Source organism: Aotus nancymaae, unplaced genomic scaffold (assembly GCF_030222135.1).
Source record: "Aotus nancymaae isolate 86718 unplaced genomic scaffold, 86718_ANA_hifiasm-v0.15.2.pri h1tg000022l_1, whole genome shotgun sequence".
Lineage (NCBI taxonomy): Eukaryota > Metazoa > Chordata > Mammalia > Primates > Aotidae > Aotus > Aotus nancymaae.
Window position 1 is genome coordinate 17,513,859 of NW_026988435.1, and position 25,396 is coordinate 17,539,254.

Consider the following 25,396-nt stretch of genomic DNA (forward strand, 5'->3'; position numbering starts at 1 on the left):
TATTAAATGTTATTTATCTACCTGTTAGTAAAAGTTGCAGCTACCAATGTCTTTAGACAAATTAATGCAAATATTGACCTTTCTCTAGATGTAGAAAAACATGTCAAATCTGCAGAAGTTATTTTTTTCACTCAAACATATTGAATATGCAATGATTCCACCTGCATTCCTCAGAGAGAAAGAAATGTGTAATCCTCTGTAATCCCGACACTTTGGGAAGGTGAAGTGGGCTTGAGACAAGCCTGCCCAACATGGTGAAACCCCATCTCTACTAAAAATGCAAAAAAATCAGCCCAGCATTGTAGCCTGGGCCTGTAGCTACTCAGGAGGCTGAGGCAGGAGAACTGCTTAAACCTGGGAGGCAGAGATTGCAGTGAGCCAAGATTGTGCTACTGCACTCCAGCCTGGGTGACAGAGCAAGAGTTTCTCAAAAAAACCAAAAAGACAAAAACGAAAGAAAGAAAGAAAGAAAGAAAGAAAGAAAGAAAGAAAGAAAGAAAGAAAGAAAGAAAGAAAGAAAGAAAGAAAGAAAGAAAGAAAGAGAGAGAGAAAGAAACGAAAGAAAAGAAAGAAAGAGAGAGAGAAAGAAAGAAATAAGGAAGGGATAAGTTTTGTAGAAAAACGAAGTTTCAGGTCAAATTTTTTAGTGGCGGAGGCTCTAAAAGCTGTGTGGTAGAGTCAGACGGTGAGGGTGCCAGGTTTCATTGTTTTCATACTGATCTGGTGTAGGAGTTCCAGCACAAACCTCCAAAAACATAAAATAGATACTATAGAGCCATGATTTCCTTTCATCTGTGATTTCATGTGGGGTCCAGCAGTCAAGGAAACTTTTTATTTGTTTCACCTAACAGCACACAAGCTCAGTATTCCTTTTTGTGATCACTGAGGCAGTTAGAATCTTAGCTACCCGTTGAGGACATTTTCCTGGTGCACTCTCTCCTAATGCCTTCTGTTTCTTTTTTCCTGGTGTTGTCATTAAATTCAGGAAACAAGTACCCTTGACTCTTACCATGGAAGTTACAGAAAGAACTATTAAAGCCTTCTCCCTCCCTATTACCCAGTAGTTTGGCATTTAGAAAGAAATAATTCAGGCGTATTCCTGAAGACAGAAACAAGCTTTCATGCTTACTTTCTAGCCCAAACAGAGTGGAATGAGCAGTAATAAATAAATATTTTGTATTTTATTACAATCAAATAGGTGTGCATTATCAGCATAGATTAAAAAGAAAATTATTAAAATGAGATTCATTGCAAAAAGTGCTAATAGAGTTGAATTTTGTTAGCATGGGTCACTATAAATAAACATAGAACAAAGTTAAAAAAATGAATAACGAATGTCACATATAAAAATTAATATCTTGCTCTTGATTAAAGGACTAATGATTCTAGAGAGAAAATTATATGTTGTGCTTATATATATAGGTCTTCATGTGTGTTTATATACACACACACTCAGATCCACATATTAAGCAACACACCAGCTTACTATTTTCCTCTTAAATATGCCTTCTCCACAGCTTAGAAGAAAGCTGTGTGTTTCCAGAGCAGGGATCATGATAATTTGTCTTTAGAGTAAGACTGATTGTTTTTAAACATTCTTCTTTCACTTACCAGGTGGCTAACCTGGAAAAAGGATTTAAACCCCTCTGTGACTCAAGTTTTAATCTATTAAATGAAAAATTACTATTAATAGGGTTGTGAGGATCAAATGAATTAATATACATAAAACTTTATAATAGGGATCAGTAAACTTTTTCTGTAGAACGACAGATACTAAATATTTTAGGCTTTGCTGTCTCTGTCATACATTCTTCTTAGTTTTTGTTTGTTTGTTAGTTTCTTGTTTTTCTGTAAATAACCCTTTCAAAAATGTGAAAAACCATTCTTAGCTCATGGGGCCACACAAAATACAGGCCACTGCTTAGTAAGATCCCTTGTATCTTTTAAAAGTTATCTGTTTGTTAAGAGAAAGATGCTTTGCACTTACTAAAGGTTATATATGTTACCTATTATTATTATTGAATCTAAAATTTTAGCCAAGTGATTGTAAGTACCTAACAGGTATTCGATAGGTGTTTGTTGTAGAAAGAAAGAAATAATACAACAGACCTGCACATACATGTCATCCAGTACTGAGATCATTCATGGGATATGGAACTGCTGATATTTTCCTCTTTTTTTTTTTTTAGTCTTTTTCCATTCACAGACTATCATTTCAAAATTTAAGAACTCCCTCCCAAAATAGTTGGTATAAAAACTTTTGTAGTTAACATGCTTATTTCTTTACAAAAATGGGCTCTGTCCCTGGTTATCTGCTGATACTTCCTAATGTGGCAGCTGTGAAGGGCAATATATCCAAGCAAAATCCTGCGTAATTTTATATACAGGCTTACTAGTCCATCCCAGTATTGCAATTGAAATAACATTCTGATTGGCTTCAGAGTTTCAGGGACTGGAACTATGTAATAAACTGGTCATTAGTTTCATGAAAGGGTAAATAACTAACACAATTTCAGGAGAAGGTAATAACTGATTTACTCATGCCACAAACATGTTCAGAACCCACAGTAACTGGTGGTATGATCCACATCCTCTGTATGGGCACTTACCATGTTAAAAACATAAAAAGCCCATAGAAATAATGCCTGTTTGACGGTCTACCTCATTTAGCGCCATTAAACTAGCCTGAAGTATCTGAGGAAAATATAAGCATGTTAGAACAATGTTCATTGGCATGTTGATTTCTCTAATATTCAGTCTCTATGCACATCCACCTCAGGGTTATTCTCACATATGTGTGCATGCATGCATGCACACACACTGTTTTACACTTACAATCTTATCTACACTCTCACACATTTATACATGCACACACTCCCTACACAAGCACCCACACCCATACTCTAATACACTCACACACCTTACACACACACACACACACACACACTTATAAGCACTCACTCACATACCCTAGAAAGCAAATTAAATCTTTGATTGCACCTTCTCCACAGAGTTGTTGTGGAAGAGAAAGAAAAGGAAAAGTGGGTTTGCATTTGGCTACTTTTGTGTAAAGAATAACTTCTTTTACTAAAGAGATGTATTATTCATAGGATAAGCTCATCATGGAATACAAACCTAAACACCCTGAGGTTTTTATATGTAGCAGTAATTAAGCAGTGAATTCAAGGAGGAAACCAGACTTTGTTTTCTTAGCCATAAAAGCTTCATTTGGAATGAGCATTACACTAGCTACAGGAGAAATGCAGATTGCTGGAGGTGCAGGCACATCAGGCAGCCTAACATGTTATAGGTGAGCATGGAGTAGTGCAAAATGGCATTCTCCTGATTTATAGCCGTATTTATCTCTTTGACATTATAATATTTAATAAAAGAACTACACAGACTATAGCTGACTTTTTTCATCATTATTGCAATTTGTTACTGCATTCCTAATGGAAAGGAGTTCAGTATCATTATCATTAGTGAAATATGCAAAAATATGCAGAATTTTTACCCTGAAGGAGATCATGCTGGAAATTCAGGCAAAGGGGCTTAATATAATAGTGCACTAATAAGTCAGCTCTCTGCATTTGAAGATTTTAACTTGTGCTCTATCACCTTCGGTTGGATCTGGGTTTCAAATCACAGCAGTGTATCTGCGGTTATTAAATCTTAATTAGGCTGGCAAGCAGACCAGCCCCTGGGTAAGAAGAAAAACTGAAAAATGGGCTCATGCATCACACATTGTGTAATTCAGGGAGGAATGCAGAGGAAAATCATAGGCACTGATGCTGCTTTATCACTGTCATAAACCAGTTTCCATCAGCGTTTGCAGAACTCTAACACACTGTGTAACTCTGAGAAAGTCTGGAAGTTGTTGGCATAAAAGATGAATTAAGTGGGATTGTGATAAAATACTTCCTAGGATGAAAGATGTCATCATGGTAAATACAGATATGAGCAGTCTTCTGAGAAAACCCAATGAGATGCAGAGACCAGACTTCAGTTTGTAGTAGCTCTGTCTACACAGTGATGTAAGAGGCATTTTTTTGTGTGTGTGTCCAACAATATGTATCTATTTGAACAGAAAGACTGAATCTTTACTTTTCTCCATATTCATTGATTCCATATTACGATTTAAAGTTCTCTTTAAAAATCCTTGAAAATAGGTTATATCTCCATCCTGGGATCATCAGAGAAGAGTACCAGTGGAAGTCTTTCATTTGGTGAACAAAGGCAAGAGGAAGCCAAAGAAGTAAACAGGAAAAATAACTGCATTTCTTGGAAGAGAAGCATTTGCTAGATTCAGCAATGTGAAATGCATAAACATATGGCTTATCTCACTATACATTTTCTTCACTCTAAAAATAATTCCCTGTACAACCTTAAAGTGGCTTATTCAGGAGACTTGTTTACTCTCCATCAGTGAATGATTTTACAGAGTGAAATATCAAGAAGCATTTTAAGATTGCATTCATTTTGTATGTTGCTCCCGATATTAAAAAAAGAGATCATTTATAAAAGTCAAGGTTTTCAATGTAATAGACTTGGTTTCCTAGTAGAGTGAACTTCTCATGAAAGCTCTAGATATAATTGAGTTTTCTTTCATGCCTTTAAAGCCTTTTAAAATTCATGAATTTTCTTATCATTTTTGCAGCAAAGCAAAAGTATTTCCAAATCCTTTTTGATTTTGTATTTAATATTAACATATTTAAAATGTTACAGAAATAGATGGAGTGGAATAAATCTTACAATAAGGAAGTAGTTGATTTTTGATGCATTTTAATGTTACCGATAGGTCAGTTATTCCTATTAAATTGGTTCCATTACCTGTCACAGAGCTGTCTAGATTGTCCATACTGGATCCAGGTGTCTGGTCCAGTGCTCTCAGGGGCCTGGGAATTTCTAAAGCTTCCTCTTCATCATCAGCATCATCATCTGGAACATCCGTTTCCAAATCAGAAATCAAGGCTCCGGACACATAACCTAATGGTGGAATCGGAGGCTGTGGAGGTTGATTATTGCTTTGAATGTGCCTAGAATTCAAATGAAATTTTAAAAAGAAAAGCAATTCATTACTATGCGACAAAATTATAATTTGAATTAAATGCATGCTATACTAACTCATATTGTCTTTTTCCTTTCCATTAACTAATTTTGGAGTTCACAATGCTTTCAGCAGAGACAATGGCTATCAATACGAGCCTCACCAAAAAAAGTACAACATAGACCATTAAACTCTTTACTTGGCATTTATAGGATAATACATGGAGATAAAAAAATATGGACCCAGTGTTTCTGTGAAAATAAGTCATCCACAGGAGAATAGGAATATTCATCATGAGTAACTATTTAAAGTTGATATTTTTCTCCAAAAAGACTATACTTTTGTTCCCAGTTTAGCGTCACCCACCAAAATCTTAAACTCCTCAAAGGAATAAACAATTCATCTAAGCATTCTCTGTGTCTAGAACACTAGTGTGCTAAATAAACCTTCTGCGATGAATAGAGAATTCTAATCTCAACTTTATGAAAAAAATAGATCATGTATTATCAATCATTTTGTATTTATTTATTTAATTTTTTTGAGAGACAGGATCTTGTACCATTGCCCAGGTTGGAGTGCAGTCATGCAATCATGGCTCACCACAACCCTTACTCCCGGGGCTCAAGTGATCCTCCCGCCTCAGCCTCCCAAGTGGCTGGCATTACAGATATGCCTCACCATGCCCAGCTAGTGTTGTAGAGTGGGAATCTCACTATGTTGTCTAAGCTAATCTGAAGCTCCTGGGCTTAAGCAAAGGTCCTGCCTCAGCCTCCCAAAGTGCTGGGATCACAGGCATGAGCCATCATGCTTGGCTCAACCTTCTTTAGAATTTATCAAATTGAAGGTCAAATTTAAGTGACTTGTTTCAAACCAGGTAGCTAACAAAGTATGAAGTTGGGCAGTAAGGCCCAGTTGATTTTTCTTTGGGTCTACTCAGATTTTCTTCTAAACCATAAAATGTTAAATGAAATCAATTCATTGTTATTTGTTACCAGTATTAAAAAGTGAATGTACTACATGTTTTACCATATTAAGTATTTTCTTTGCCTTCATAAAAAAGTATTTAAAAGACCAGGCTATTTAAGGAAGATATTAAAAAGTACTATGCATTTTTATTGTTTGCTCTTGAATGAAGGACATGAGATTATTTTGCTTTACCATTTGCATTCTTTGGGGAAAATATTTCATTCTTCCTAAATTTGTTTAATTTTCTCTCCCAACTGGCTTCTTCAACTTGTAATCAACTCCAATGTTAACAGAATTTTAGATATTTCAATATTAAAAAAAAATTCTAATTCTTAAAGCTACCTCAATATCATCAGACAACAGTCTTTAATTTTTAATAGATCAGAAAGTTGAGACCCCAAGTTAGTATGTGGCATTCATCACAGCTTGCTAGTTGAAAGATCGGAAGAAATAGCAAGTTTCCTAAGTATTACTACAGAAAACCTTGAGGGTAGATGAGCACATCTTGCTCTAAGTGTTGCCTCAAATCTGCTTATGAATTGGGAATGGAGACAACTAAGGGATGAGCAAGAGGCTATAGGGCAATATGATTCATTCTCCTATAATGATGTTTTCTTCGGTCCTGGGAGGGCTGGATCAGGCCAACACTCTGGTCCTACATCACTGTTGACACCTCTTAATGGAACAAATATACCTTGAGGGTTAAAAAAACGTACTCCTCTTTAAGGAAAATTAAGAGATAAATTGAAATACCAGAAGAGGATACATAACATTTTTAAATATCTTCTAGTGACAGGCACTGTGCTGTGTACTTCATGAATCAATAGAAACAGACTCTGGGAGGTGGAGCCTGGGAATTATTATCTGTTAACAGTCCTCCTAAGATGTCGACGTGCAACCCAGATAGAGAGTCACTTCCAAACCAGAAGCACATGCAGTCTCATAACTCCCACGTATGGAGTCAGCCAAGGTGTTCTGAAAGATTGCTGGGTTGAGTAGGAACACATTCAGAAGAATCAGGGTGTACTCTGTGGGTATTTGGAGCAGGTGGAGATGAACTAATCTGTTCATTTTTTTTTTTGGCAAATATTTATCAAGCACTTACTAAGTGAGACATTCTTCTAAGTATGGGAAGAAAGCAGTGAACAACTCGGGTAGAAACCCAGGCCTTCCTAAATAATAACAGCTAATATAACAGCCGGGTACAGTAGTGTAAAAGTTCATACTCATTTAATTCTCACAAAAACTAAAATATGTAACGAAGAATTGAACCTTGACCCAAGAGAGGTTAGGCCTTTGCCCTCTACTCCTGGGAGGAAATCTCTAAGCCCTCAGAATGTCCTGTTTGATAAGTCTCTCTGTTTACCGAGAGGCCATAGGCCACTCCAGAAAGCATAGCAATGTGATTTATGGTGGGCCTTGGCGTTGCACGATATCACCTCAGCCTCTGGAGGCACTGGAAATTGAGGTCAGCCATGTGGATAGTCAATAATGTCTATGTGACAGAGCCAAAATGAAGTCGCAGGACCTCAGGGAAGGTGTGCCCGTCCCTGGCTGGCAATTCTCCATGGTGTTTAATGTCACACTCTGTTGGGAAAGTAATGCTGTCCATGATTCCACTGAGAGAAGACAACTACAAGCTCTGCTTTTGGAATTTTCCTAGACTGTGTCCCATGCATTTCTTCTTTTGGCTGATTTTAATGTGTATCATTTCGCTGTAATAAACTGTAACTATGAGTGTGAAATCTTTTGGTGAGTTCTATGACTTACTATAGATAATTCTCAAACTTTAGGGTGCTCTTGGGGACCCTTGAAAATTGTACTTGGTATCTGAAATATAGGTGGTCTTGGGGATTGCCCTCTAATTTCTTATATGAGCTAATTACATATGAGGAAACTGTAGCATGTAAATGTTCAGCAAGTTGCCCAAAGTCATGCAGCCAGTAAGACAGGTTCATCTCCATGGCAGTAGTCCCAAACCTGGTGGTCCCCAGTCAAATTCCAGATCATGGAGTCAGAATCTTTCTCTGGGAGTAGAGCCCACGTATCAATATATTTTAAGGTTATCCAAATGGATAACCTTAAAATAGGCTCTAAAATGTAGGCAAATTTGAGAACCCTTCAGCTAGAGTCTGTGCTTTAAATGACCAAACTGCATGGCTTCATTAGTTAATGTGAAGGAAGTCTTATGGCTCTTGAAGCAGCTGGCTTCAACTTCAATAGTGATGTTTTATAAAAAGCAGATTGATGCAAAATAACAGTGTTTAACAGTTGTCTTTGACCTTTGAGAAAACATCTGATGATTGTTAGAAAATGTTCAAGAATCCCCAATCTTAAGAAAAGGGGCTGTTTGTAATAATCTTTAGGTAATGCTTCTGGGTTTGTATCTCTTTCTATGTACAGTTAGCTGTATTTGAAAAATAAATATTTCATTAATGATGAGAATAAGAATTTTATCAATTTATCCCCATAGCTAGAATTATTTTAAAAAACACAACTAAATACTATTTTAAAAATTTACCCAGATTTCAAGCAGAAAGTGTAAATCAACAGAAGAAAATCAGAGGTATGACATGGAGATTTAATTTTCAAAAGCCCAGACTTTTATACCACTATTTTAAAGTAGAAACACTGAATAACAACAAAACCTGTATGAAATTGTGAGTTAGTCGCATTTATATTTCTGCATTAATTCCACAAGATACCTAGGTAAATTGCTATCTATAGTTTACAAAAGTTAATAGATGGATTAGAAAATGAAATGTGAAATCTTCGATATTCCTGCTTTTTATGCATTTACTGATACTAATATTGTTGTTTTTTCTGTTTCATTTAATTCGGGTAAAGAGAGTCTTTTTTTTTTTTTTTTTCAGACATAATCTTGCTCTGTCACCCAGTTGGAGTACAGTGGTGCAACCTCAGCTCACTGCAGCCTCCGCCTCCCCAGTTAAAGCAATTCTCCTGCCTCAGCCTACTGAATAGCTGGGATTACAGATGCCCACCATCACACCCAGCTAATTTTTGTATTTTTAGTACAGACAGGGTTTCACCATGTTGGTCAGGCTGGTCTCGAACTCCTGACCTCATGATCCACCTGCCTTGGCTTCCCAAAGTGCTAGGATTACAGGCGTGAGCCACCACGCCCGGCCAAGAGAGTCTTTTAATAATTAACACTAACCATATGTGATTTGCAGAAGCTTATATTTACATATTCACAACCACATACAGAATTAATCAAGGCACTTTGAAGAATCTAAAAGGAGTCTTTTATTACTTAATTGGAAGTGAGTTCAAGGATAAGTTAATTGAAGATAAACCATAAATTAGAAAAGATTCTGGTGTAGCCAAGAGCACTTTAGCCTGAATTTCAGCAGATCTGAATTCTTGCTCTAGTTCACTCTCTGAAAATGTGACTTTGACCAAATTATTTAACATTTCTTCAATCGATATATTTAGCTAAATGAAATCATTTTCAACCCTAGCTGTGTAGTTCTATCAGAATCTCTTGTGAATTTATTTGAAAAAAAATTTTCATGCATTGAAAGCATGGGTCCCTTGACTTAACGAAGATATTTACCATGCTTGTTTTGCTATATCGAACTGATAGGCTCTTGTCAACTCATCCAGGTGAGCCTGCAACATGGGTTGCATCTCTTCCCGTGGGGATGGAGTAAGAGTTGCAGTGGACTGCTGTCCAAAGGAGATAGCAGGAGAAGAAGCCACGCCTCGAACAGGAGGTGTTGGGACCCTATCATCATCTTCTTCCAGTTCATCTTCCATACCTTGGTGTAGGTAAGTTTGTACAGGCAGTGGTGGGCACCAGCTATCACTGTCATAGCTGAAATTAAATGAGAAAAATATGCACATTGACAGATGTATACATAAGCACACATGCACACAATTATACTAGCAATAAGCAGCAACCACATGGTATCTAAAACGTTCTCTCAGTTTATTTCCTCCTGAAGCTGTTGGTGCCACCACAGTAAATCACCTGGCTATTATCTTAATCTCTAATTGTAATTACATCCTTTATCTCAATATCTCAATTTATTCTTAAAAGACCTTATTAGCTAATTGTTACCCCACAGTTATAAGAGGCAATAACTTCCCAACAAACTTACTCATGTGGAAAAACCAAATTGCTAATTAAAGACAATTAATGAATTTAGTGCTTGTAGATTTAACTACTTCCTTCTCCTGTTCAGACTTGTGCACTAACATTATATGCCAATATAGCTGATTGATTATCTAAGAAGTTATTGGATAATTTTACTTATTCTTATTCTAGATCTCTGACAACATTTCATTCCATATGTTATTAAGACTATGATATAAATGCATTCAGTATCTCTTTGATTCTCTTAATTTTCTCAGTAGAAACTAATTCCTCTTTATCTTGTCATCCAAATGCAAATCATAAAACCGAAGTTCAAAATCTTGCCCTATAAAATAAAAATAATATTTTTATTGTATTAAAAATGTGAGATTTATCCTTTAAACAAATTTTGAGTGTAAAATATAACAATTATTTTGAAATCATATTTTTTTTAGGGACTATGGTCTACAAACATAGAAAATTAATCCAGAAAATTTTAACCATGAGACAAAATCAATAGTATTTTTATTTCAATTCTCTGTAGACTGAATATTTTCAGAAATCAAATAGATTATAACATCCTTTTAAAAACAGACAAGGAAAAGGTAAATAGCATTATTGGATATCATGGTCTTATAAACTCAACCTCTTAAATATCTAATGAATCTTTCTCCTACAATTCATCCCCACTGCCACAATCACACATCAGTTTCCTGCTGTAAGCTAGCTCATTAGCTTTCCTTCTTTTCTGTATCATCTTCTGTTCTGCCCTTTCTTACACACGTGCAGTAGAATATATCTCTAAAATCTTCATTCACATCATGCCTAAGCCTAAAATTATTTAGTGATTATAACTAATATTAAAAAAAACTTTCCAACTCATTAGCTGAGTCTAAAAATACCCATCCTCATCTGATAAACTCATCTTTCAAGCTTAATCTCGCACTATTTCCTCAACATTCGTATACTCTATTTTCTTCTAAAGTCTACGTCTGTTTATACCTCTTCTCAAATCATTTGCTGGTAAGTGCCTACTCTTCCTTTAACCAGATTCACTTCAAACATCATCAGCTTTGTGAAGTCTTCTCTGCCCCACTTCATATGGAATTAATTGCAATTCTATAATACTTAAATTGTGGTACTCCCCATATTATATTGGAATTAGTTGTTTCTGTGTCTCTTTTCTCCCAATATTTTGTGAGATTCTTAAATTCAAGGAAGCTGTAATTCTCAGACACTTCTTGCATCTAGTGTAGTATCTGGTACATGAGAGATTAGGCAAACTATGATATTAATAAATATCAAAAATGTACATCTCTAGTCTTGATCTATCTTACAAACAGTAACTCATAAATTTCAAGATGATTCTTGAATATTTTGACTTGGATGACTTTCTATTTATTCTGTTTAAAAGTTGAATTTGGCCAGGCACAGTGGCTCATGCCTGTAATTCCAGCACTTTGGGAGGCTGAGGCGGGTGGATCACGAGGTCAAAAGATCGAGACCATCCTGGTCAACATGGTGAAACCCCGTCTCTACTAAAAATCCAAAAAATTAGCTGGGCATGGTGGCACGTGCCTATAGTCCCAGCTACTTGGGAGGCTGAGGCAGGAGAATTGCTTAAACCCAGGAGGCAGAAGTTGCGGTGAGCCGAGATCGCGCCACTGCACTCTAGCCTGGGTAACAAGAGCGAAACTCGGTCAAAAAAAAAAAAAAGCTGAATTCATTATAAAACTTGAACATGTATATTTATATTGGTTTTATTCATAATTGCCAAAACTTGGAAGCAACCAAGATGTCTCCCAGTAGGTAGATGGATAAATAAACTACAGTACAACCAGGCTATGGAATATTATTGTTACTAAAAAGAAATGAGCTGTTAAGCCATAAAAAGACAAGCGAGAAACGTGAACACATATCACCAAGTAAAAAGTGCCAATCTAAAAAAGGTACACACAATAAGATTCCAACTACATGACACTCTGGAAAAGGCAACACTATGGAGACAGGAAAAAGATGAGTAGTTTCCAGAGGCTAGATGGGAGGAAGCCATCTAGCAAAGAAGGATAGGCAAAGAACAGAGGAATTTTAGGGCAGTGAAACTACTCTGTATGATACAATAATGGTGGAGGCATGTATTGCATTTGTCCAAATCCATAGAACATTCAATACAGTGAGAGCCCTAATATAAACTAGGGACTCTGGATGATGATGACATGTGAATGTAGGTGCATCAATTGTTACAAATGTTCCACTCTGGTGGAGAATGTTGACAGTTGGGGAGGCTGTCCATGTGTAGGGGCTGGGATAAATCTGCATTTTCTGCTCAATTTTTCTGTGAGCCTAAAACAGATGTAAAAAAATAAACTTTATTTAAAAAAAAAAACTCCGAATTTTTTTTGGACAAGTATGTGTCAGGGCCCTGAATGTTTCACAGAGCATGCATTTCAGTGGGGAAAGCTGATATTAAACAAATGATCAGCAATGCAGGATGCTATGAAAGTAGAAAGCAGGAGGTCTAAACTAGTTTTGGAGTTGGGCAGGGCTATGCTGACCACCAGCAGAAGGAATATTTTAAACAACATGTGTGGAAGCCCAGAGGAAGAGAAAGAAATTTGAAGCGTTCCAATAGTTCCCTAAATGCCAAGAGCTGGCAAAGAAGGAAGAAAGCTGGCAGTGAAAATGGCAGGGGAATTGGGGATAGGCTGCTCAAAGAAGGCCTTATCAGCCCCTAAAAGGAGTTTGAAAATTTCCTGTGGGCCATAGATACTTACAGAAAGGGTTTTTTGTTTTTGCTTTTAGGGAATAATATCATCTTTTGCGTTCAATCTCCTTAGTCCCTAAATTCTTTTTCCTAAATCCCAAAGATTTTTCCTTCAAAGCAAGTTATAATTCTGACACCTTTATTTTCATTTCTATGGCCATTTTCTTCTCTTGCTGAGGCTACCTAAATGAGTTGTAAGATCCTGTTTCACAAGCCCTGTATGGTTTGAAAGGAATATTTCCTCCTAAGTGCCTTTTATAATATTAGACATTATAAACAACAGACAGACACCAATGTGTTACAAATAGCAATTTTTGTACTAGAAAATACCATCGTTTAGGCGGTATTCCATTCAATTGACTATATAATGAGTGCTAATCTGAATTGAAAAAAAACATTGCTCTAAATTGATGCCATTTTTATCTGTTCTATATGCCGGAGATCACAACTAAATTTCACTTGGAAAAAAGTCCTATTGCTTGAAAATTTTTTACTCATTGTCCGGTGGGACTTGCTGCTTTTAGTTTTTCCCAACCTCTCATCTATCCTACCCACCACTTACAAATTCATCTATGAAAACATCAGGATGGTCTGAATAAAAATATTTACTTCTCTTTATTCCATCCATTAAATATGTCTAAGCCTCAATCTAACTTTTCAGACAGTTTTTACAACAAGAATCTCCTGGTCAAAATAAATTAGTGTGTTTTCATCTTTCTGTATGCTTTTTTTTCCCATCCTGGTACATTTATATATAAGAATCCACTTATATCCAATAAGCTGCAGTCCTCCCATTTTACCTATCTTAATCTTATAAATCCTTCAAGCCACAGGCTAAATCCCGTATCTTATATAAAGATTTCCTTGATGAGGCCAACCAGCTCTCATACATTACTCCTCTGAACTTGCACTGACAATATATTCGCACGTTTCTTCGAAAATTGATTATATACAGTCTTAGGTCATTTCCAGTGTTGGTTCCTGTCACTCTTGACCAATTTATTTTTGTATTTAACTTTTCACATGTTTGTAATACCTTTTCCTCAACTGCATTACAGTTATGACATTGAACCGTTCTTGTTTTATTATACCTAATATAATATGTTAAAAAGAGTTGGTCATAAGCATATGTATTGATTTGAATTGAAAACACACAAATCATTTCATGAATTAGAATGCTTCATTTTCATCATAATTTATTTATTTGACTTAAGACACCTTATTAAGTAAAACAGAAACACATAAGAGTAGGCTAATCAAAAGAGAACTGTCCGTTTTCAGTATGAAATGTGCGTGCTGTTCTGATTCGTAAATAGATATAATTAAATTTACTTTGTAAATCTTATTACAAAAAAGTCCTTTTCTTTTTTTTTTTTTGGCCAAAAAGTAATAGGTGCAGTTTCCTTACTTACATTGGTTTATGGCCAAGGATATCATACCTTGGAAAAAAGAAAGAAAATGTTTACACATTCAATCTTTCAAGTGAAAGTGGTCTATTCTTTTCTAAGATATTTCTGACACTCCAGAGGTAGTAAGATATCCTTACTTCTGAAAATCTAATAGGGATATACACATGAAATGAAAATTCATAGAGAATATATTAGAAGAAATATGTGTTACATGCATCATGTGTTAAGGAAACATAGGAGAAGTTATAATATGTTGTAATCAATTAATTTTTATTAATCAAATAATATCAGGGAAAGAAGAGCCTAATTATATAAATATTATTTTTGACATTGCTCAAATACATTGTTTAATGCATTAAATAACTAAAACATATTTCATTAGCTATTCCCGTTAACTAGAATGGGATGTTATCACCAATTTTTCCATGTCCTTATTTTTATAAAGATAATCTAGAACAGGAAGGAGCAAATTCTTTACCCCATAGCAAAGCTGAAAAACGTCCACAGATTCTTCTACTTGCCATGTGCCAAAAGAGGAAAAATGGGAAAAGAGAAAAAAGAAAAGGCTAGAAGTACCTGAAAGAATAAATGAAGGAAAGTTGGGGCATGGTATATATCATATGAAGTAGAAGAATGGTCTGTTATCTCTATGGCATTCATGTCTTAATCCATTCCAAGCAACAAACACTTAGGTTTCATACAGTTACCGAAGAAAGGCGAGAAGACTCTATAAATTTTATGAAGTGTAGCTCTGTTTTTACAGTTTCCTTCACATTTTACAGATATACATCTTATTTGAGTGATAGAATTTCAACTTTTTCTTGTAGTAACATTAAAAGGACTGTGAAAATGCTGCTAATGCCAAACCAAAGATCTTTCAGTCAGCCTTTCACGGAGAAGCTTTTGTTCTTTGACTTATTGTCAGTGAACTATGAGGCATCACAGTATCTGTCTTGCCTGATGAATAATGATAAAGATGACAACAAATCGATGTTGCATGTAAATGAACTTATAAAAGGCCAGATACAAATACCAAATTACTAATAAAGATACAATAAAGTTCACCACTGGCTGAAACTTGCCAATCTCTAATTGCAGTAACAAAGAAAAGCTCCACTTTTCCATTTAATTACCATTGAATTCTTCCTAGAATCATATGACTATGATAAAATGCATTGTATTTATAGCTAGGGATTAATACATTTTGACAATTTTTGTCAAGCTGAGAGAGGCATCTTGATGGGAGAAAATATTACTGAATTAACAATTAAATACTTTTTTGTTGGGCAATTGATAACTTTTGATATTCTGATATATTTTCTTTTATTTCGATATTTATTTTGATATGTGTGGAAAGGAAGGCTTAGAATGAAAAATGATGATATCTAGGCTCTTAGAAACAATACTAAATATTGTAACAAAAAACTAGAGACATTAGTTTCAAGATGATGATTACCATTAACTAGGTATATCTCCTAAATATGTACCTTTCCTCCAACCCAATGCTATTGCTTTGTTTTATTCCCTTACCATTTACATGATATTGGCCATTCTACTGCAATATTCCATGCTTTATCTACCTGCCCCAGCCTCGCATCCTCCAATTCATCATATGTACTCAAAGATCAGAATTCCAGTATGACATACAAGGCTTCACAATTGCCTTCAAAACATCTTAGATTATCTCCTACCCTACGCAGGTTTCAAACTCAACAAGCCTCCGACATCAGCAACAAATTGATAAAGGGCACAGACGAGCAATTAAGTGTGATATGAGGAGTTCTGCAACAGAGGAGCAAGCTTTAGGAATAACAGAAACAGAGGCAAACATAAGGTTGGGTTTCAAAAGAATGACTAATGGGGCTATCTGCTACTTCCTGTTTTCTTGTCTTTTATTGTATTATATTTCTTTTCTTTTTCTTTTTTTCTTTTTTCTTTTTCTTTTTTTTTTATGTCTTTGGCCAGTAAATTTCTCTCCATTTGCACAGAAAATCACAAAATAGTAACATTTTGTTACAGTTGTTGACTATCTATTCTATGTCTAGACCACTTTTGGACAGAGACATTTTCTTTTTATTCTTTGTCCTTATTTTTGGCTCAGTGCCTGGCATCCAACAGCCACCAAATGTGGTTCTATTATTTGTGAATAAATGATTCTAGATTCACCTCAAAATTAACTTCTACAAGCTTTCCCTGGCATCCCTGGTATATATGATTGCCCGTCTGTTGGGAAATTATTAGTTCTTCCTCATTGCTGAGTTAGGGCTTGTCATACAAAATTGTGTGTGTACGTGTGTGTGTGTGTGTGTGTATGCATATGTGTGTATATCAGGAGCAGAACAGTGTTTATTAGTGTCTGATCTCTAAAGTATCAAGAGCAAAAATGTTTCTAAATTTTTTATATTTTGTATATCAAGAAAAGCTTAAACCTGAATTATGAATGTTCCAAATTATAGAAAAATTATTTAGAAGATGTCTTCTAAAGATTTCCTCTGTGAATTACTTAATATTAATATTATGAATAGTAGAATATTCTACTGTGTTCAATAATCTTTCCTTTTTCAGTATCATATGGTTTACCGATTAGAAAACATCAAAGTATAAAGAATACATCAAGAAATGGACAAAACCATCCCCAATCTATTAATGTTTATTTGTCCTTATTATATTAACTTTAAATATGTGTTTTTATTATAAATAATTAAAATAATAATTTTCAATTGTTTAGAAACTGAGCTCAAAACATTAGGAAATTGAATTTTGTTGTCAGTATTACTGACTGGCTAAGATCCAACCACTATTTTTAGGAAGAATGATAACATTTTAAAGCAAATACTATGTATTTAAGGCAAACAAGAACTTGAAGGTAAGTAACTCAAAATACATATATATATATAAAGTTTCCAAATATGTAAAAACAATTTTGTGTTTTATGTCTTAATTATACTGAAAATAATTTGTGTCAAATAATAAAAATTTGCACCAACTATTATTTCATGAATATTTCCAATTCCAATGGAAGGTAATGAAATAAAGTGAGAAGTTTAGCACTGATTTTGATTTAACTAGTTTTATTGCAGGGGGTTACAGGAATTATTATAGTCCGTGTGTTTTTTTGTAGATTCAACGGTGAAAAAAATTCAAAATTATCCACATTTTCATGTGATCTGAGTTCAAGACTTTATGTATATAAAGCTTTAACAGCACTACTTTCTCTTCCTATTTTACGAGTCCCCATTTCTCTCTTCTCTGACTATAGCTTTTAAAATGCAGATTTCTGAGCTCCTTAATAATCTTTTCTTGTGAAATACACATCTTTGGTTTTCTTTGCTCATGATTCGTGTGGCACTGACATATTTATAATGCTAGTATAAATTAAGATTATACACAGAATTTTATTATTTAAGTTAGAGAAAGAGGACACAGGATATGCTTTTAGTTTCCCATTTCAAATGTGAACTTAAAAAAGTAAAATAGTAATATATGCATATATAATAAGAACTACAATCTCAGAGAGACAAATGAAGGCTTTTGGAGGGAGAGGAAGACATAGACAAAAACTGTTTATAAATGTATGTGTGTACATATATATAATGCATATACAAACTATATATGTGTATATATATATATTATATCAAAAAAAGACAAATGCTATCATTAAAGGAAGCTAATATTGTGACATAGAAAATTCCCATTAGAAAAATTAATCTGAAGACCTTGAAGACAACAGTTATGTACAAAGAAAAGAAAATGACAAAAAAATTTTAAAGCATGAGTATGTGATTTTTTTTTAATCCAGGCAATAAATAAACCATTATAGAAATAAATGGATATGTTGTAATATCTAAATATTTTTAAGTAAAAAAAAAAATGTGAAAAGAAAAACTGCTTTTATTGTATATTTTTATCTTACATAAAGACCCAGTCAAAATAACAGTGACCTGGGAATCATAAGGAAGACAAAGCCTTTAGAATTATTAAACTAGAAAGGAGACTATGATTTTTTGACCAGGGTTTTTTTTTTTTGGAATTAGAGGATAAAAAGTATCAGTGTCTTTGTGTTTAAAATCATTTAAAGCTTAAACTAACAGAGGAAAACTAACTCTTGTGAGACACTTGGGAAAGAATAAGGAAACTGGTCACATTTAAAGGCCCTCAAAGGAAATTTTATAGCTTAAAAAGGTTTCCTTACAGAGTGTGCATTGGCTCTATTATTGTTCTGGCCCCTAAATTCCCATCAGAGCTGATGATTAAAGTTCTACCCACTGGCCAGGTCCCTACAATTATCCCATTGTGATGGTGCTCTACAGTGGCGCCCTGCTATGGCCAGACATCAAGTCATTAGAGAACTGCAAGGGATGATGAAGAAGGTTATTTTAATTCCCTTTTCAGCCCTTCTCAGGAGTGGCTCTTTAGTTCACAGAGCTGTGGGTACTTGCTTTCAAACTAACAAGCAATATTATAAATGGAGGCCGCATTATCATGATTGCAGACAATCTAAGGCACTTGAAGGCCAAGGATTCTCAGTCTTCAATATGTGCTGTTTTGTATTTATCAGCTAAAAATATATAGACAGTGCAAACAATAAAAGAAGGGAAAATGCAATGAACATGGTGGTAGGGGGCAAGGGAAACAATAAGAGAACACAAGATGATGGCAAAAATGAACAACAGAGAGGAGAGGAGAGCCCTGGCCATTTTGTTAGGAAATAAAATATTTTTACCCATTTTCTTGTTGTTCCACTGCATAGTGTTCCAGCTCTGTACCAGGAAGGGGCTGGACTGGGGGAGGAGGTAGAGGGACATTGGCCCAAGTGGATCCATTGTTTTTCTGTGGTTTAGAAGAATTTTTATTTTTCTTCTTTTTTCCACCTTTCCCACCTGAAAGTAATGATGTATTTATTCAGAGATGCCAAATATCAGAATAAATAGAATATATCAGATGGCAAGATGTATCTACATTTCAAAATACCAGAATCAGTCTGTTGGAGTTGTTACAAGCTATAAACAATGAAATGATATAATAAGGAAAATATTTTAATAAATCACTCAAAACGATATTGCTTTTTTTTCCCTAGTGCATTAACAGCGGAGCTGAATAAACCAAAAACATGGCTGCTGTATCAAAAGCATGCTTATTGATTTATTCATGTCTGCTGCCTGCACATTTTCATTGTTAGAGGAAATAATGGGCCATAACAAATTCTTTTAAATGTCAAATTTTAGTACACTTATAATACTCTTTTGCATACAGGCTAAACTTTTCCATTAGAACTTATTCAATTTAATTAATCCAGGAGAGTAACAATTTTTATCTTAAAAATTACTGATAAAAATCAATCGGCTACAATCGGGAAAATAACTGTAAATATTTCACCAAGATACATTTTATAGACTTTTAAACTAATGAATGGCATGATTATTTTTGCATATAAATGTGAATAGTTCTTAGCTATTTTAAGCATAACATTTCATAACATTCCAAAACGGAGGAAAAATTAATACAGTAATCAGTTTCAGGAGCATTGTAATACAAATGAAATCATGCACAAAATATGAGCAGAAAGTAAGCCGGCAGCATATGAGCCATATCTAGGATTACACGGAGCTTAATGAAATATACTAAATATAATTTATCATTTGGACAGTGCCATAGTTTTTACTCTTCCAAAATTAAGCAAATAAAGCTTCTTCCTTAAAAGTGGACCACAGTCAGATGAGGAATGAGTACTTCTTGGAGCAGAATAACAAAGGGCATTTCAGGGGACCCTATGTAACTTCCGTGACTCCCACCACAGCCTACAGCAATATATCTGCTGAAAATCTAACTGATCATTGGGACTTCATCTTTCTGGTACTCCAAGTTGTGAGCAAAAAAATATTTGTAGCAGGGCTATCTAGCAACATATCATAGTATCCCTAGAAGTCTACTCTTCTCCTTTCTTCTACCAATTACTCATCTGCATCAGCCAAATCAGAATATTATGTAATTTAATAGCAACGTATTTGAGCACCAGGAAGTGATAAAACTGTTAAACTAGAGATATACTTTATTGCCAGTTATAAAATTGTATATGTTTTCCACATAGCATGCATACCTACACACATTTAAAAGAATATTCCTGCACACAAATTGTTTTCACCATGCCTTTTATTATACTTGTTTGGTAGTCTGCTTAGAGGATAAGAATTTGGTTTTGGGTTTACAGACCAGTTTCCTACTTACTAGATAAGTTACTCAATAGTTACTGCCTACATTTTTACACATGTAAAGCAGATATAAAGTTACTACTTCTTTGAGTTATTTTGAGAATTTCAAGAGACAATGGTATCAAGTACTCAGAATGTACCGGACTTCAATAAATACCACACATTGTATTCTTCCTTTCCCATATCCTCTATTTTAGAGCAAACCCAGCTCCTCTTGATTTCTAAAGCTTTCGCTACTCTCAACTTCTCCAGGCCCAATGAGTATCCCACTAATAGCCTGACTCTCAGAATAAGAATAAACTTGCTTGAATATAAATCTGTAACATTTTTCTTTAAGGTAGATGAATCTTAATCCTTTTGTTTCCTGAAAAGTCAGCAAAATTGTAACACAGGGACCATCTCTTCTGTTGTGGTATCAGAACTCCATTTCAATGATTAAAAGGGGAATAGTTTAAGCTACTTGTCTTTTGTAGCTTTCCTTCTAGTTACACCTCCTTTATTCCTTATTTATTTATATATAGAAAAACGCTTTTCATTTTCCATAGTACCTTTAGAAACATTAGGTGATGACCACCAGAACTGAGTGACAGAAATAGACAAGTTCTTGCATCTCCATTCATATATGAAGTAACTGAGGTTCATTCCAATTGTTATGTGGTCTATAGTCACTCAGTAAGAGAAAAATCAAAATTCGGAGTGCAGCAGCTTTTTACTGGAAATTACTACTTCTAGAGCCCTGAATTCTGTTGAACTCATTTTCCAAAGTTCAAGAAAGCCATTTATTACCTACTCTTCCAAACAGATTTAAAAATGTATTTTGGAAACAGAGGTGATTCACAGAAGAAATTTGTGAGGGCTTTCTATCCATCATCCACTTTCACTTCTTTGGGGAATATTTCTGCTCTCTCATTGTGGGCAGTATGGGTAGGATTACTAATTAACACACCTTACTTCTTTTAGCAGTGAGCTAAGTGGTAGGCTCATAGCATGGTGGAGAGCATACGACAGAACCAAAGTCACTTACATTCTCTGACATTTGAATCTTGAGTGAAGTGAGCCACAGTCTATTGCTGTTATTTGTAAACAAAGAACCCTCAATAATTTTAAGGTGAGAATTGCCTATATTATCTTTTAAGAGAGAATATTTTAATGAATTACATATATATTTAATTTAGGTGTATATATGTGTGTGTGTGTGTGTGTGTGTGTGTGTGTGTGTATATATTTTTTTTTCTTTTTCTTTGAGACAGGGTCTTACACATCCACTGCAGCCTCAGCCTCCCAGGCTCAAGCATCCTTCTACCCCAGCCTCTCAAGTAGCTGGGAATACAGTCAAGCACCAGCATACTTGACTAATTTTTGCATTTCTTTTAGAGATGGTGTTTCGCCATGTTGCTCAGGCTGGTGATTTTGTTTTCAATGATGAGATTTTTAATGGAAGTGCTCAGAACTTGTGTATTGAATAACTTATAAGTGTTTCAAAGAGGGTGATACACTCACTCAAATAATTCAGAAATGTCCACTTTTATCACTGTGATTATTTTAAATTGCTTACATTGCTATGCACAAATTAAGAAAATCTTGTAATACCATATGATTAGCTATCCACAAGGTGGTTTGATCTTAAATTTAAGCCTTAGGAAACATACCTATGATTATAAGCATAAAACAAAACTCCAACATTAAACTAAAAAGAGAATAATCACTTCACTCTCACCTACTAAAGAATGCTTTCTATCATCAATTTAAGTAATTTTGCATTCAAATGTAGATGAAGTAGTTAATATAATTCATAGATATATATAAATGTCACTCAGGAGATTAATGGATTCAAAAAAGCACTAAGCACTATGGTGAATCGTGTTCTGCTTACAATTACTCAAAAGATAACTTTTAAAACTTGGTGGTGGCAATCAATACATATAGAATACTTAAAGAAAGATTTTTAATGTCTTAGTAATCTTAAAGATTTTTTAAAAATCTTAGTAATCTTAATGACTTTTAAAAGTCTTAGGCTTATAGTATATATATTTATTTTTACATACTGCATGTGACTTTACATATCTTTAATAAAATAAAAAGGAAGCCCAGGATAAATTACTTTTTAATTATTCAGAACAATTGTGAGACTTACTATAAATAAATGGCAGTCTAAATGACATATAAGGTCATTCAAAAAATTCTTCTATATTATTAAACCAGTTTAAATTCATAACAGATGTTTAAAATTTTCTGGATTCTATAATATATCTAATCCTACCAATAGTCAAGAAGAGCAAATAACTTATTTTGAAGGGAAGAGGGAGCATTAACATTTTCAGACGAAAGGGTTCCATCTCCTGAGGAAAAGTAATTTAGAAAATGTTACCCTAATCATGTAAAAAGTTTAACTCTTTATGGCCTTGATGCCTGGTAGCCTTTGACATGCCATAATACACTATAATCTTTTACAAATAACCTGTAATTAAACAATAAAACAAAATCTCAGTACAAACAAACAGCATGTAGTTAATCCAAACAAATTAAGCAAGTGGGGTCATGGAATAAATTAGAAATGCACAAAGTCATCAGCCATACAATGTAAATGTCATGGTTGAAAGTTAGAGTGTGTCTACTACAACCGCCTTATTTTATAGGTAAGGATATTTGGGCCAGTAAGATTTCACTTATAAGTCATTACAATAGGTTTATACTTCTGTCCAGTAAAGGGTATTTCTTTCCATTTGTGCTACATGATACCTACATTATAGATTGTTAGTTTGGTTGCTATGTCTCAAATACATATTAAAATTTATACCATAAAAGAATTATCCATATCAAAGATTGTATGATTTCTTTGGAAATTAAATATTAATATTAATTTCTCATTCTTGTACAGTACATTAGAATATCATTCAATAGATAAAAAATCCTATTACATGATATTTTGAAATCTTGTCCAAAAATAGGAAGTCACATCAATGATATACTAACATTACGAAGCACTCCATAATCATTTTCATTGTAGTTGAATTCATCTTTTGGTATCCATGACATGGAATTGACTTTCATATATGATCTTTTTATTATAAAATTGTCTTTACCCTGTGCTTTAATAAATAGAATTTAGTAGAATGGCATAATTTTTCTTTAAATATATACTTGTATAGTTAGTATATAAAAGGGGACAGTGATTTTTCTCTTTCCTTTCTCCCATTAAGGCAGAATTTCATCAGCATAAACTGTTATTGTCATTTGATAGATACAGGCCTGACAGGGAGCTGTGATTCAGTATATCTTCATGGTTGTTAGGAACACAGGTCATATGCTGGTGACAAACAAATATTTCTCCTTACTGTGATGAGACCAACCTGAGAGACTGCCACTCCTTTCTGAGCTGTTGTGAGAGCTGGTGGTGCTGAAATCCTGAGACTGGTTGTGTGGCATTCTATTAGACAATCCCTCAGCCAATCGGTAGTCAGGAATGTAAAGTAAGGCTAAGGGTTAAAGGGCAGAGGTCATAGTGGCATCATGTGATTAGTTCACAGCACAAGCCCATGCAGAACATGCAGTTAGCAACTCAAAAGCAGATGTCGTGGGAGAGTGGAGGAATGTTTTGTCTAGCCTGTCCTAATGGAAGTAGAGATGGATTGCCGATCATTATGTTGAAAAGGAGCTAAAAGATGAAACCGATTGGCGCTGGTGTGTGGTGGTGGTGGTGGTGGCGGTGGTGGTGGTGGTGGTGACGGTGGTGGTGGCAGTGGTGGTGGTAAGAATTATTCAAGTTACTGGAAACATGCTAGTATCTTTTTTTAGTTAAGATAGAAAACCTGGTAATGAATCACTGAAACAACAACAAATACTAATTTCTATCTCATGCACAAATGATATGAAAATAACTCCTCAGGACACAAGAACCTGACTCACCATTGTTACCTTTGTTCTGATCAGGTAGAGAATAACCAAATCCTATCAGATCTGTTTTTTGCTGAATTGAGCTTTTCCATTGTTGATCAGGCAGATCGACAGCCAATTCATGTATGCTATTGGAATGCAAGATCTGTGTGGTCGCATATGGGGTAGCCTGTGTTATTTGGCTGGAACTGTTGTAAGTGGTTTTGGTAGTGAAGTCAATGCTGCTATAAATGGCTCCATCTGAGAGCATCGTTGCTGTTTTATCCCCTTGGCCTGGAACTGGTGGCAGCACATCTGTGGTGAACATAGGGAAATGAAACAATTTAATGAGGCACCGGAAGCCCAAAACTATCAGGGTTGAAGATGAAAAATAAGTGTGTCACACTGCACGTTTGCATTTCAGCTGAGATGGGCTTCATGAGCCACTGAAGGGTAGATGATGTACAACCATCGCCAAGCTATCAGCCTCAGTGACAGGCAGGCCTACAGCTCGCCCTTCACGTCTCACCGCTTAAAACACCCCTCCCCCATTTCCTTCAACCATGAATGAGAAGTTTGAGATATTTCACTACTGAAAAATGCTTTCCCTTGCTCACTGTGTTTCAGAACCAATAAAAGTGTTAGCACTTTACAGTAGCAATGATAGTGTATCCACAAATCACAGATGAAAAACATCTCTTTCCGCTTTATCCTAAGAGACATAGACTACAACTGCTGAATATCAATGCAAACATTTCCAAAATTATACTGTCTTGACTGTGAAGTACATTTTTTAAAGTTTTAACTTGCCACTTACTGATGTGATTTCATTGCTCCAGAAATGGGGAATACATTCTTTTTTCTTGGATAACAAAAGAAAATTTTCATGAATAAGTCATTTGCACAATATAGCAGGATTTCACTATAGAAAAAGCAATCTCAGTGATCGGTGAGTTTTTAATTTATGCTATCAACTCCAAACTAGAGAATTACAGTTTCATGTTGTAATACAGCAAGAGTAAAATTAAA

At 34.8% G+C, this 25,396-nt stretch overlaps 1 protein-coding gene across 27 annotated transcripts in view; it reads right to left on the reverse strand.

Moving 5' to 3' along the window:
* ROBO2 (roundabout guidance receptor 2) overlaps positions 1 to 25,396 on the reverse strand; it is a 1,679,075-nt gene that overhangs the window by 19,155 nt on the left and 1,634,524 nt on the right. For 12 of the 27 annotated variants that reach the window (XM_064380037.1, XM_064380036.1, XM_064380025.1 and 9 more), the window contains 5 exons: positions 24,401 to 24,682; positions 23,845 to 23,970; positions 19,009 to 19,165; positions 9,591 to 9,851; positions 4,831 to 5,036 (listed from right to left, as the gene is read on the reverse strand). In XM_064380037.1, coding sequence (XP_064236107.1) covers positions 4,831 to 5,036; positions 9,591 to 9,851; positions 19,009 to 19,165; positions 23,845 to 23,970; positions 24,401 to 24,682 — 1,032 coding nt within the window. The remainder of the gene's footprint in view (positions 1 to 4,830; positions 5,037 to 9,590; positions 9,852 to 19,008; positions 19,166 to 23,844; positions 23,971 to 24,400; positions 24,683 to 25,396) is intronic. The other 15 variants (XM_012444747.2, XM_064380041.1, XM_064380040.1 and 12 more) reach the window with 2 other exon arrangements.